We start from the raw sequence: 12,548 nt of genomic DNA on the forward strand, positions 1-12,548 counted from the left end.
TGGGCGTTACCGAACTAGTACAGTTTAGCACTTTGCTCCCTGCGCTTTGTAGTATTCTCCACGCCCCAATTGACTCCTGACCTCGCCCCCGCCTCACGCGCGTCGCCGCCGTCGCCGTCCCTGCTCTCGCTCGCCGGCGCGTAGGGTTCCTGCTGCCTCCCACCCCGCCCCAGCCTCCGGCCATTGAGTTTCGAGGTATATGAGTCTGTAGTCATCCAGCGATTAGGTTGAATCCCACTGAGCTTCACGGTTCCTAGGTGCGCAGGTGTAGCGCCGTCTAGATCCGCGCCTGGATGATGGAGTGCGTGGTGCAGGGTATCATCGAGACCCAGGTATTCTTCTTCCTTGTGTTTTCCTAGTGATTGATGTACGCGCAGTAGCTACTCGTGCTGTTCTGCTAGGGATAGTTCAAGTCAGCTCTGTGGTCATATATATGATTAATACAATTCCTTTACCCCCGCAAAAAAAAAAAAAAAAGTCAGCTCTGTGGTATAAACTTGTCAAGGATGCTGTAATGCGTGACTGGCTTCGAACATTGACCGAAAGAATCGCATGTCGTAACATAGGTCAGGCTGATGATTTGCGTGTATTGTGGAATGAACCTGTCAAGGATGCTGTAATGCATGACTGATTTGAACAGTATGACCTGGAAAATTACATGTCGGGTTCAGAGTGGTTATTTATGTAAATTATGATTGTTTGTAGGATGGCACACCTTTCGTGTTGCCCCTCTTGACATGCACCAACTTTGTTGATCAGACTTGAGCTTTTGCGCTCTCTTGTATATCTACTAGTCCGTATTTGATTAAAAAAAATTGGCACACAGGCCCTTTGGATTTTCAGGTGGTCGTAATGCCTGTATCCAAGGATGTGGTATCTAGGATTTAGTGTTTAGCGTCTAACTGTTTAAATTAAGTTTCTCTTAGTTGATTTTGTTGTTGGAGTTGTCAGCATAAGTATCTCCTTACAATAAACTATCTATTCTTTTCTCATAAGGGGTCTCTTTAACTGTACATGTGTTGAGGTTTATGCTATCTCTGGTTCAGTCTACTATACGCATCATGCTGAATTACCTGTAAAAAACAGCAAGTACCAAGCACAGTCCTACTTATCTCTCCTTAGTCTGTTCTTAAGATGATAGTTAACTTCGCTATTTCTTCTATAAGCATGATGTGGCATCCTCACTTTATGTTCATAGAGAATAATAAATGATGCTAGAGTTTTTTTTTCATTGATTCATTATCTACCATTCTCCATGCTAAGTTGGTAGTCGCTAGTCGTTTGTTGTTTGCTTGCTTGCTCTATCAGTAAGGAATGAATCAACACTACAGCATTAACAAAAATGTCTCAAAATTGATATTAGATCATGCTGACCACCATATGCGAACCATTTGTCCACTTTGAGGGCACTACTTCTGATATCATAATATAATAGGTTTACTGTACAGTTGGGGGAATCACATATTTATGTTGTTTGTTCACAGTAAAGCGAAATTCATTCCACATATTTAGACTTCAATCATTTAGGGTATTGATTTTGGTGTTGGAGTTGTCAGTATAACTGTCTCCCTGCACTAGTTTACCAGTTGGCTTCTCATGACCAGGGTCTCTAAAACTGTAAGATTTGTGCTATCCCTTGAAAAATATAGCTAAGATCGATGCTATCCCTGGGTTGGTCAGCCACACACTTCATGTTGAACTAGAATCACGTGTGAAATCCATCAGCTGATGTAACTCTCCTTAATATGTACTTTTTGACAGTATCCTTAATATGTACTTAGTAGTATGACAAAGTTTTTATTTATTTCTTAAGCGTGAAGTGATATCTGAATTTATGTTTATCGAGAATAATAATTAATGCTAGATTTGTTTATTGATTCATTGTCTCCAACTCCATGACAAGTTGGTAGTCACCTAGTATGAATCTAGAACAAAAAAGGTATATCACAACAATGATGGGTAGATCATGCTGACCACCAATCCACCATATGTGATATGTCAAACCATATTGCTCCACTTTGGGAGCACTACTTATGATATAATATTAAACATTGATGCACAGTTGGAGGGATCGCATGATTATATGTTGTTTATTTACTGTAAATGGAGATCTGAATCATGTCAACATCCATTTTGACTTCCTTTTTTTTTTTTTTTTTAATGTCATTTTTAGCTTCTTTTTTTTGTTATACAGCATGTTGAAGCTCTGGAGGTTCTTCTCCAGGGCCTATCTGGTGTCCCAAAAGAACGTGTTAGGGTGCATGAGCTTTGTCTTAAAAGTGGACCAAATCTAGGTTAGTTTTTATTTGTGTGTTATTGGTGGTCATAAGCAATTGTTATGTCTACTGATCTTGTTCAACCATACAGGAGTTGTCCCATCAGAGGTCCGTTTGCTGTGTGACTTAGCTCAGCCCACACCATCCTGGTAAACTGATTGTGGTCAGCTGCTGAAATTTTACTCTTCCTCGTAATTTCTTACGCTAATCTGCAACTGGTAATATCCATATGTAGGACCATAAGACATGTCGGTGGTTCTATGAGAGGTGCTGGTGCAGAGCAGATCTCGATTCTGGTGCGGACAATCGTGGAAAGCAAAGCCAGCAACAACGTGTTGCGCTACTTCTACACTATAGGCTACAAGTTAGATCACGAACTTCTGAAGGTGGGCTTTGCGTTCCGGTTCCAGCGCGGTGCCCAGTTCACCGTGACCGTGACTTCCACCAACAAGATGCCGAAACTCCACGCGACGGACGAGGCTGTGCAGGTCACTCCTGGAATACAGCTGGTGGAGATCACAGCTCCCTGCACTGCCAACAATTACAATGATGTCGTTTCCGCTGTCACCTCCTTCTGTGAATACCTAGCGCCGTAAGTAGCCCTCAGCTTGAATATTTAGTGCTTCAGTTTGGTAATCTTTACTATACTTCATCTTCTGTTTAAAAAATGTCTTCACTGACGCGAGACCACAAACGTGCTGCAGGCTGCTGCATCTCTCTAAACCAGGCAACTCAACTGGAATCGTCCCGACTGCCGGTGCTGCTGCTGCCTCGCTCATGTCAAGTGGTGGTGCTAAGACATTGTAAATCTCTTGTCACACGTATCTTTCTGTGTGACATTGCAGTTAGATGCTGGTTTGTAATTCTAACTAGTTGAAGTGGTATGAATAACATTGTGATACCATTTTCACTGTGATGTAACTCGAAGTTAAACCAGTATTGTTGGCATTCAGTTTTGCCCTGTTTAACCTTGGCACCACAAGTAAGGTGCATTGTGGTACCAGTCAGATGTTGCATAAACACTTGAAAAACTCTCAACCTTGTTGTATCCATTCAAGGGAAGAACTTTTGTTTTTGTGAATGAAGCTGTAGTTTGTTATTATTATATGCTCACAGCCGACTATGATTTTACAAGTATTATGAAAACAAGTACTCTTATCTTAGTAAGACTTTATTAGCCTAGACAGACTTCGATGTTGACAGGAGGACTCTATCTGAATACAAGTACAGGAGAGGATTCTGATTAACGACCAAAAGGAAACTCTGAGAATTTGTTTTGGTTGGGGTGCGCCGGGCCAGGGCAGTAGTGCAACGCCCAGGCGACGCTCAAGGGCCCCAGTAGCAAGCTACTGCGGTGGACCCTCCCCCACAAAAAATAAATTTAATATCGTTGTGGACACATGGCCCACATATCAGATATTAAACTGATAAGAACAGATACTACACTTGATCTTAGCCAAAAGGCCGAGAAAGGTATGAGTTCTCCCTCGCCTCTGCCCCTCCTTTTATACAGCTCTCCCCGGCTCCCTCCCCTCAGCGCGGGCGAGGTGGGACTAAACTTTCTGCGCGCTCCGTGTCGTGCGTACCGACGTAGCTGGGCCGCGTGGGCTGTCAAACAAATTCGCCGAGGCCCAAAACGAGACACCTTCTCTGCCAGCAAAGTCTAAAGCCCAAACTAGACGCGAGGAAACAAACCGAGAGACCTCCATCGCCTGCCCCGCCTCCGACGATGGCCACACCGCCGGCTCCGGTGCCGCCGGCCACCGCCAGCACCGCGCCGGTGCCTCCGCCTCCGCAGGCGCCGTACAAGGCGCCGCCCTTCTCCCAGCCCCCCTCCACCGCCGGCACCGTCAAGGCGGAGATCCCTCCCGCCGCCGCCTCGACCGCGCCTCACACCGCAGTCGCCGCCGCCGCCGCGGGACCCGCGACCCAGGACTCACCGTACATCATCAACGTCCCTAGCTACTCAGGTAACCCCCTCTCTCTCCCACACCCACCCCCAACCCCCCGCGCATCGCCTCTCGTAAACCTATCAGAACCCTAGCTGACCGAGGGCGCCGCCTGCAGCCTGGTTCTCCTACGGCGCCGTCAGCGACACGGAGCGCCGCCTCCTGCCGGAGTTCTTCGAGGGGGAGGCCGGGACCCGGGGCCCCGAGGCGTACACGTACTACCGCGACACCCTCGTGCGGAGGTTCCGGGCGAGGCCGGCGCGGCGGCTCACGCTCACCGAGGCCAGGCGGGGCCTCATCGGCGACGTCGGCTCCGTGCGCCGCGTCTTCGACTTCCTTGAGGAGTGGGGGCTCATCAACTATGGCGCCTCGGCGCCCGGGGTGAAGCAGGGGAGAGACAAGAGGGAGGAGGCGGCGGCGGCGTCTCAGTCTTCCTTGCCTGCTGGGGCGGCCATGTCCAGGAAGCTCTGCGTAGGGTGCAGCAGCGTCTGCGGCTCTGCCTATTTCACCTGTGAGAAGGTGAGTGATTTGCCCATTGTTTTGGCTTATTTACGAGCAAGATGTATGTATGTGGAAACTTGTGTTACGGATTAGGTTGTATGTTGCATACATTTGTATCTGGTTAGAACTATCTTAGCTCGTCCATATGATTTTCCAATTGACTATAACTATCTTACTATCTGGTTAGAACTATCTTAGCTCGTCCATATGATTTTCCATGAAACATGTCTTAGATTTCTCTTTTGGATGTAGGGAGTACTAAATTACCAACAACTAATATGGAATGGAGGGATTACATGAGATTTTGGTAAATGGCAACTGTCATATATACTAGCATGGAGAATGTTTGTTGCTACACAAAAAAAAAAACTAAAACAGCAATGATTAGGCCATGGGTACGGGGACTGTCGGAAGAGCCTTGCTTCCTCTTGCAACTGTTATGTGGTTCAGGCAACAAAAAGAGGGTGAAAAGATGACAGGGGGAATAGGGTTTCAACTTGTATTGTGATGGCTCAGTGCCACTCTTTGGATGGCTGCCAATGTGGAAAGATTAGCAAGGTTGCTTCATAATTCGTTTTGAACTAGTCCCTCCAGTTCACATAAACGTGTCACGAACTGGAGGTGGAGAGTATATGTCATAATTGTGCAATAAATATATGCAAACAAGATAGTAATTGCATCCATTTCATTCATGTATTTTGGATGAAAGTGTTATTAGCTTGTTGTCTGTTTTAATTGCAGAAAAACGCCTTCACTTTTGCGTATGATCAGGCGGAGATAAATATCTGTTGTAGATGCTATGTACGTGCCAACTACCGGCCTGGTCTTACTCCAGCAGACTTCAAGAAAGTTGAAATTAGCGAAGATGCAAAATCAGATTGGACAGACAAGGAAACTCTTCACCTTCTTGAGGCTGTCTTGCATTATGGAGAAAATTGGAAGAAGGTTTCTGAACATGTTGGTAGTCGATCAGAGAAAGACTGCATTGCTAGACTCATCCGATTACCTTTTGGAGAACAGTTCATGGGATCCAAGGATCAGAAGTTGCAGTTTGAGACTGATGATGACGTTGCTGATGAATCTAGAGCAGAGATCTCAAAACGGCTTCGTCTCACACCACTGGCAGATGCAAGCAATCCAATAATGGCTCAGGTATGTATATGCTGTCTTTACCATAGTTTCTAACTCCCTTAATTGGTACAGCAGTTAAGTATTCAAAACTAATGATTAGTAACGGTGGGTCTAATCCTTGCCTATACTGACAACACGTCTCTTTCGCTTTGTACTTGAAATACTAATATGTGATGACTACTTTGTTAAAAGAATGCCATGGTAATATGTTATTACCTCCGTTCCAAAATATAAGCCTTCTGAAAAGGTTTATATTTCGGAACGGAGGTAGTAGTTTTTGTATAGCTACACATATGTGGCTTAAGACCTGCCTAACTCACCTGGAAGTTTATACCTATAGTTATGTTCCGTACTTCAGACATGAAACACTGAAAACTTTAAAATTGGTTCTGACAAAGAATTTTAAAAAAATGAATTTGTTCTTCATAGAAGTTTTGCACATAAGTGTACACAAAACAAGTGTACATGCTGGTGTCCACCATACCCTAATAGCTGCTGTATTCATCTAGTTTGAACTTTGAACATAGAAAATTATTGATGGGGCAAGATGAGGAACAGCATTGTTTTATCAGGTGGCGTTCTTGTCTGCCATTGTTGGCTCAGGAGTTGCGGCAGCAGCAGCTCAAGCAGCTATCTCTGCACAATCCCAGGTTGATATGAGTGACAGCCTGGTTGATTCTTCAATCAGCAGCACCAAGGAAGAAGGTAGCAACTGCTCTCTAGCCCATATGAGTGTGACATGCTCTTTGGCTGCTTCTGTCATATTGATGTTGCATTGTTGCTAAACATACTGCTTTGCATGTCACTGTACAAACTATGATAATTCACAAGCGTGTTGACAGCAGTGTTCAAGTAATGCGCTAGGAGCAATAAGCTCAATCATAATTGGTCTATATGCATATAAGAGTATATGTACTTGTTTCCAAGTTCCTTGTGTGCATGAATGGGCCTGTGAGCGGGTAAAAGTTTGACGAACCTCTAATTTTGATTCTTGTTGCTACATGCTGAAATGCATATCATGCTGCTTAGTTCATCACCTTCTCCTACAAATATTTGTTGCAATTGTTCAAAAGAGCTCTCTTGGCCTGATTAGTTTCCTCTGCAGAATCTCCCTACACCAATGGGTTTTCAGCCAACGATTTACTCAAAGAGGCATCTGCAAATGCACAAGTGCAGCTTGAAAAGGAACAGAAGGATATAGAGCAATCTTTATCCGACATAGTGGATGTCCAGGTACCAATGCTGGGGTTCTGAGATGATATTGGTAAAAAAAAGATGGTATTTGTATTGACTTGTTATCTATTGTTTCAAATCCTTTTTAGATGAAGGAAATCCAAGACAAGATAAACCGTTTTGAGCAGAAGGAGTTGCTAATGGAGAGAGAGAGGCAGCAGCTCCATCATTTACGGGAATTGCTTTTCATTGATCAACTTGCGGTTGTGCAGCATCAGAGCAGACCGCACCTTGTGATTGCTGAGAACAATGAGGAGGAGAAACCAAAACCTGTTACCATCACGAGTTAAATCTAATGGACCTTCATCAATAGCATGGGAGTGCTGTGAGAATTGGAACTCAGTTCCTCTCCTGTCAACGGTGGAGATGTTGCTTGAATCCTGTGATAAACACTATATTACATTTCTTCTTCTGCTGGCTCTAGAGTAGTATATATTCTATTTGTGTGTAGCTTCATCTGATGTTGTTAATGGTGTCTAGAAAAACTTTTTTGTAGTCTAGCTAATGGAAACGGTGTTCTTTCTCAAGTTTGATACAGGCTATGTGTGTGTACCTCTTCAGGTGTCAGTAATGGCCGCTCAAGATGTGTATCGCAATAGTAAGGTACCGTCGTAGCGAGAACTTGCATATTGTAGCTACTTCGTTTTATTAAATCTTTTGCAAGATACTAGGAAAGTGTCTGGTTCGCAATTTTCTGCCCGTTATCTGATTATTACGCTGTAATCTGATATAGCTAATCATGTTTGGTTCTCTCCTTCTACGTTAATCATGTTTGGTCATCTTCTACGTTAATCAAGTCAGTATAAGAGCAGCTCGGATATGCATATGCTGAAAAACGTGAAACCGCTTCTTTGGTGCCACTAGAGCTTCGCCTGAACATATCTTGTGAATTTGTACCGGAAATTCTTTACTGTACCAGTTTACGGGATCTGTTTTACTATGCAACCCTGTGGTACAGCAATTAAGGACTAAGGTTAGTCTATATTTATGATTTCAAACAAAATAGAATGTTAATATATCATTAATACAGATCAAAATTATTATTGTTTTAACATCACACAATACAGCAGTAATTTAAATCACAATGAAAGTTCAAATCAAATACAACAACAACCAAGCCTTTCACTCCCAAGCAAGTTGGGGTAGGCTAAAGTTGAAGGGATTTCTATTTTCGTGCCCTCAGGTCCTTAGTTGTACTCAGTTTTCCCCAGCCCCTTAGTTTTTCCCCAGTTTTCCCCTTCTATAGTTTGAAACACTCACAAGTGTTGGAACGGGCGGTAGCCGTCAGGTCAGAGGCCTTGACTGTTAGTCTGACCGGGTGGGGCTGCACAGGGGCAGCTCCTCCCTGACCGCCTCGTGCTGATGGGTAGGGCCAATGACAAATGGGGCCGCTCTATAGGGCTGCCGCAGCCAATAACCAGTGGGGTCGTCTATTTTTCAGGAAAATACATATATTGCCGCTCTGTGGGGCTGCCAGCCAATGACCAGTGGGGTCGTCTATTTATTTTTAGAAAATCATATATTGCCGCTCTGTGTGGCCTCCGCATCCAATGACCAGTGGGGTCGTCTAGAAAAGACATATATTGCCGCTCTGTGGGGCTACCGCAGCCAATGACTAGTGGGGTCGTCTATTTATTTATCATATATTGCCGATCTGTGGGGCCTCCGCAGCCAATGACCAGCGGGGTCGTCTATTTTTCAGGAAAAGACATATATTGCCGCTCTGTGGGGCTGCTGCAGCCAATGACCAGTGGGGTCGTCTATTTAATTTTTCTTAAGCTAGACCCATCAGGTGACTATTTTTGCAGCTTAATCTAAAGTGAATTTTATGCTAAACATGCTGGAACCTAATGTTGTGTATCTCATTAGTCACCGGAGAACTGCTGGCAGCTCGTTCCCCACCCTCGGACGGAGCAACCATCGTCGGTGCCTCGTCGCGCCGCCGGCACTGTCCCCCAGCGGCGTCGGACGGACTGCGGCGGTGCATGTCAACCACGGCTCCAGCACTTGTTTCGTCTGCACGCATTGTACCAACCGCAGGAAAGTCCGCCGCAAGCAGATCCGCCGCCCACGACGACCGGGATTTGTTCCACCGCTTGGTAAGACCTCCGCTTGTGCCTCCACCGCCCCCTAATCGATTCGGTTCCCGTAATTTATTGGAGTTTGCAGGTGCGAAATAGTCCTCAATGTCTGGTCGTAGCGGGTACACCGGCGAGGGTGGGGATTCGATCATGTCGTGGCCACGTTCTACTTCTCCTACCTCGTCGGAAGTGCAGGTATCTAGCTTCTGCTCTCTGTACTACGGTTTAATTTGAAGAGCCGTCATTGCCTGTTGGAGTGATTTCAGTTGTTCTTTTTTCCATTATTGTTATTGTTAGCCAGGCAAGCCGATTTGGAGGAGAAGGTGGCCAATTTAGGTGATGAATTGGCCCGTAAAAACCTGATGATATTCGAGCTGAAGCGTACTATGGAGGAAGAAAAGAAGAATTCAGAGCTTATTCGCAAGGAGAAGTTGAGAGTTGAGACAGATCTTGCCGTATTTGATCAAGTGGTAGAAAATCTAGAACATGAACTTCAGGCGATGGGAGAGGAGAAAAGTAGATTCATCTGGGCAGTTTTATTAGTTGTCATCCCTGTCCTAGCAGTTATGTGATTGTGGTAGACGATTTAGATAGTATATAATTGTTATTCAGTAGATGGCTCTAACCACTGTATTTTGTTGTGGCTCTAACCACTGTATTTTGGCGTACAATTTCCTAGTTGTGCTAAGTAATGCGCGCGATGATTTTAGCATGTACCAGCCTCTCGGATCAAATACATATCAAGTTGAGATAGAATTCAAATCGTACATACGGATGTACATGCACACATCAAGAACATGGAGAAGCTTTTTTTAAGACGGAGGTAGTAGATCGAACAATTTTACCCCGATTGAAATTGAAAAATACAAATTTATCATAATTTATCCCAATTTGCGTCGTCGAACACGGCCGCGCAGCGATGGGCAAGAAGGGCCGGGACGACGGGCGGCTGAGGGGTGGTCATCTGCGCCATCCGTCGTCGAAGCGATGTTGTAGGCGATGGCTTCAATGTTCGTGGCATCGATGACCACTGTCGGCACCGCCGCTGTCTTGGTGTACTTCATCAGCGACGGATTTGCAGAGGGCTGGATCGGCGGCTTCGCAGCGCGGTTGTGGACGATGGCTTCAATCGTCTTGGCATCTATTCGCACTCTCGGCACCGGAAGAGAGACATCAACAGGCTCCAACATTGAAGGCTGGATTTGCGCCGTCGAAGCGATGTTGTAGGTGATGGCCTCAATGTTCGTGGCATCGATGACCACTGTCGGCACGGCCGCCGTCTTGGTGTCCTTCATCAGCAATGGATCTGAGGAGGGCAACGGAAGTGAGACATCAACAGGCTCCGACATTGAAGGCTGGATCTGCGTCGTCGAAGCGATGTTGTAGACGATGGCTTCAATGATCTTGCCATCGATGACCACTGTCGGCGCGAGCGCCGTCTTGGTGTTCTTCATCATCAACAGATCTGAGAAGAGAAACGAAAGTGAGACAGAGAGAGACAATTCAACTATTTCTGAGGGTTAGATCCTCACCGGCACTCTTAAATCCACGCCGCCGCACGGTTAGATCCGCGCCGCCGCATGCCGCCGCACGCACGGTTAGATCCGCGCCGCCGCGACCGCCGGAGTAAGAGAGGAAATAGGAGAGAGGAAGATGCGACTGGAATATGCGACTGCCAGGGTTGGTAGGTATGTGCTCTGCTCTTCTCTCCATATGCGTCCATCGTGGTAGAGAGAGATATACAGGTCGTCCGATCATAAAAGATCGAACGGTGCAAGCGTTCGTTGAGCTTTCAACTAACCAAGATCTGTGTGACATACATCTCGACCAATCAGAGATCAGCCAGTGAGTACAAGTGAGGAAAACTGAGTAGAACTAAGAGGGGGAAGTGACGAAATGTTTATCGGAAGGGCAAAACTGAGTACAACTGAGTAAAACAAGTGGGCCCGGAGGGGGAAACTGAGTAACACTAAGTAAAACAGGGGCACCTAAATAATAAATGGACTAAGGGAAATTGAAGCTTTTGGCATAAAAATTATAAAATTGTGTTATTTGAACAGTATAGTACATTTTGGCCGACGTGATATTGTTTGCAAGTCAAAGATACACAAGTGTGACGAATTTGGACTCATTTGGACAAAGTTTGTAACCATAGTGGGTATTTGGGAGGTGTGTTGAGTAGAAAGCCGTGCATCTTCATAGCTAGTAGCTCATGGACTAGGAAGTGGTTTTGAAGTTTTTGGCATAAAAACTTCATATCTCTATATTTCCTTTTCCATTATTATTTCCCTAGGTTGTAGGTAACATAACAAGACTCCATGGGAAGGTTCCACCTAGGGGTGGGCATAAAAAACCGAAACCAAACACCGAATCCGAATAAACCGAAACCGAATACACCGAAACCGAATTAACCGAGCCTAATTTCGGTGCGTAAATGTTGTAAACCGAATTTATCAATTTAAATTCGGTTTTGAACCCTAATTGACCGAAAAAATCGGAAAAACCGAGATACCAAAGTATTGCTATCAGGTCTCTTTATCTCTTTCTCAACGACTAAGCACTCTAGCAGCCCCATGCACGTGCGATGTATATATACACGTCTTGCATTCATTTTCTTTGCTACACATGCATTCATCTTTGATTTTTGATAGGCGCTATGTTTTTTTTTTGCTAAGCGCTATGCACTTGACTATGGTTACTTCTACAAGCAGTGGTGTGTGCGTGCTCAACATTACTGGTTACTGGTCACGGCAACACGCACGCACGACTGGCTAGTTGCACGTATTGTAGGGTCCCGCCATTTTATTTTGTGTCAGTCTATGTCATATCGGTTAAAAACCGAACACCGAACCGAATTATTGGTAAATCGAAATACCATTTAACAAGAAAACCGATATAATTTCGGTTATCATTTCTTATTACCCGAATTTTAGAAAAAAAACGAAAAACCGAACCGAAATTTCGGTTAAAACCGAATGCCCAGGCCTAGTTCCACCATGTTCAAGGGATCCCTACACCCTAAAACTCTAAAACCCTAAACCCTAGAGAAAATGATAAATGTGGCTTAAATGTGGCTTAACACATACATTCAAGGGATCCCTACATTCAAATTGTTCAATACAAAGGGAACCCCAATCCAAATTGTTCATACAAATTCAAATTGTTCAATACAAAGGGATCCCCAATACAAAGGGATCATACAAATTCAAATTGTTCAATACAAAGGGATCTCCAATACAAAGGGAACATAAAATTCAAATTGTTCATACAAATTAAAATTAGTCGTTCAAAATAAAATCTTTCTCTTGCTCCTAGTGTGATTCGCTGGGGCCACCACCTTACTCCGGTTAACCCTACCAGGGATATTACCGGTGTCT

At 44.8% G+C, this 12,548-nt stretch overlaps 2 protein-coding genes, 1 long non-coding RNA gene and 1 other non-coding gene across 5 annotated transcripts; 3 read left to right on the top strand and 1 right to left on the bottom strand.

Annotated features, from left to right (window-relative positions):
- Positions 1-22: 22 nt before the first annotated feature.
- Positions 23-3,228, top strand: LOC127307549 (mediator of RNA polymerase II transcription subunit 18). Of its 2 annotated transcripts, none has more exons than XM_051338271.2 (6): positions 23-195; positions 258-332; positions 2,195-2,294; positions 2,368-2,425; positions 2,512-2,868; positions 2,981-3,228. In XM_051338271.2, exons 2-6 carry the CDS (start codon positions 294-296, stop codon positions 3,081-3,083), a joined length of 657 nt encoding a protein of 218 aa, XP_051194231.1. In that variant the 5' UTR covers positions 23-195; positions 258-293; the 3' UTR covers positions 3,084-3,228. The 2 variants fall into 2 exon arrangements, with proteins under 2 accessions (XP_051194231.1, XP_051194232.1); XM_051338272.2 differs by having other exon boundaries at positions 266-332.
- A 328-nt stretch (positions 3,229-3,556) lies between these two features.
- Positions 3,557-3,753, bottom strand: LOC127311094 (U2 spliceosomal RNA). Its single transcript, XR_007857583.1, has one exon. It is a non-coding gene; the product is annotated as a U2 spliceosomal RNA (small nuclear RNA).
- A 134-nt stretch (positions 3,754-3,887) lies between these two features.
- Positions 3,888-7,617, top strand: LOC127307548 (SWI/SNF complex subunit SWI3B). Its single transcript, XM_051338270.2, has 6 exons — positions 3,888-4,246; positions 4,344-4,744; positions 5,468-5,878; positions 6,430-6,562; positions 6,963-7,090; positions 7,180-7,617. The coding sequence occupies exons 1-6, from the start codon at positions 4,006-4,008 to the stop codon at positions 7,378-7,380; spliced, it is 1,515 nt and encodes a 504-aa protein (XP_051194230.1). The 5' UTR covers positions 3,888-4,005; the 3' UTR covers positions 7,381-7,617.
- A 1,349-nt stretch (positions 7,618-8,966) lies between these two features.
- On the top strand, positions 8,967-9,831 carry LOC127309569 (uncharacterized). Its single transcript, XR_007857221.2, has 3 exons — positions 8,967-9,189; positions 9,260-9,366; positions 9,469-9,831. It is a non-coding gene; the product is annotated as an uncharacterized lncRNA (long non-coding RNA).
- The last annotated feature ends 2,717 nt before the right edge of the window (positions 9,832-12,548 follow it).

The sequence above is a fragment of the Lolium perenne genome, chromosome 6 (genome assembly GCF_019359855.2).
Source record: "Lolium perenne isolate Kyuss_39 chromosome 6, Kyuss_2.0, whole genome shotgun sequence".
Taxonomy (NCBI): domain Eukaryota; kingdom Viridiplantae; phylum Streptophyta; class Magnoliopsida; order Poales; family Poaceae; genus Lolium; species Lolium perenne.

Excerpts from the sequence above, each read along its gene's own strand:
- LOC127307549 (XM_051338271.2), top strand. The coding sequence starts at position 294 with ATGATGGAGTGCGTGGTGCAGGGTATCATCGAGACCCAG. Across the intron at positions 333-2,194 it reads AGGGTATCATCGAGACCCAG|CATGTTGAAGCTCTGGAGGT; the intron begins GTATTCTTCTTC and ends TTTGTTATACAG. Across the intron at positions 2,869-2,980 it reads TTCTGTGAATACCTAGCGCC|GCTGCTGCATCTCTCTAAAC; the intron begins GTAAGTAGCCCT and ends AACGTGCTGCAG.
- LOC127307548 (XM_051338270.2), top strand. The coding sequence starts at position 4,006 with ATGGCCACACCGCCGGCTCCGGTGCCGCCGGCCACCGCCAGCACCGCG. Across the intron at positions 4,247-4,343 it reads CAACGTCCCTAGCTACTCAG|CCTGGTTCTCCTACGGCGCC; the intron begins GTAACCCCCTCT and ends CGCCGCCTGCAG. Across the intron at positions 4,745-5,467 it reads CCTATTTCACCTGTGAGAAG|AAAAACGCCTTCACTTTTGC; the intron begins GTGAGTGATTTG and ends TTTTAATTGCAG.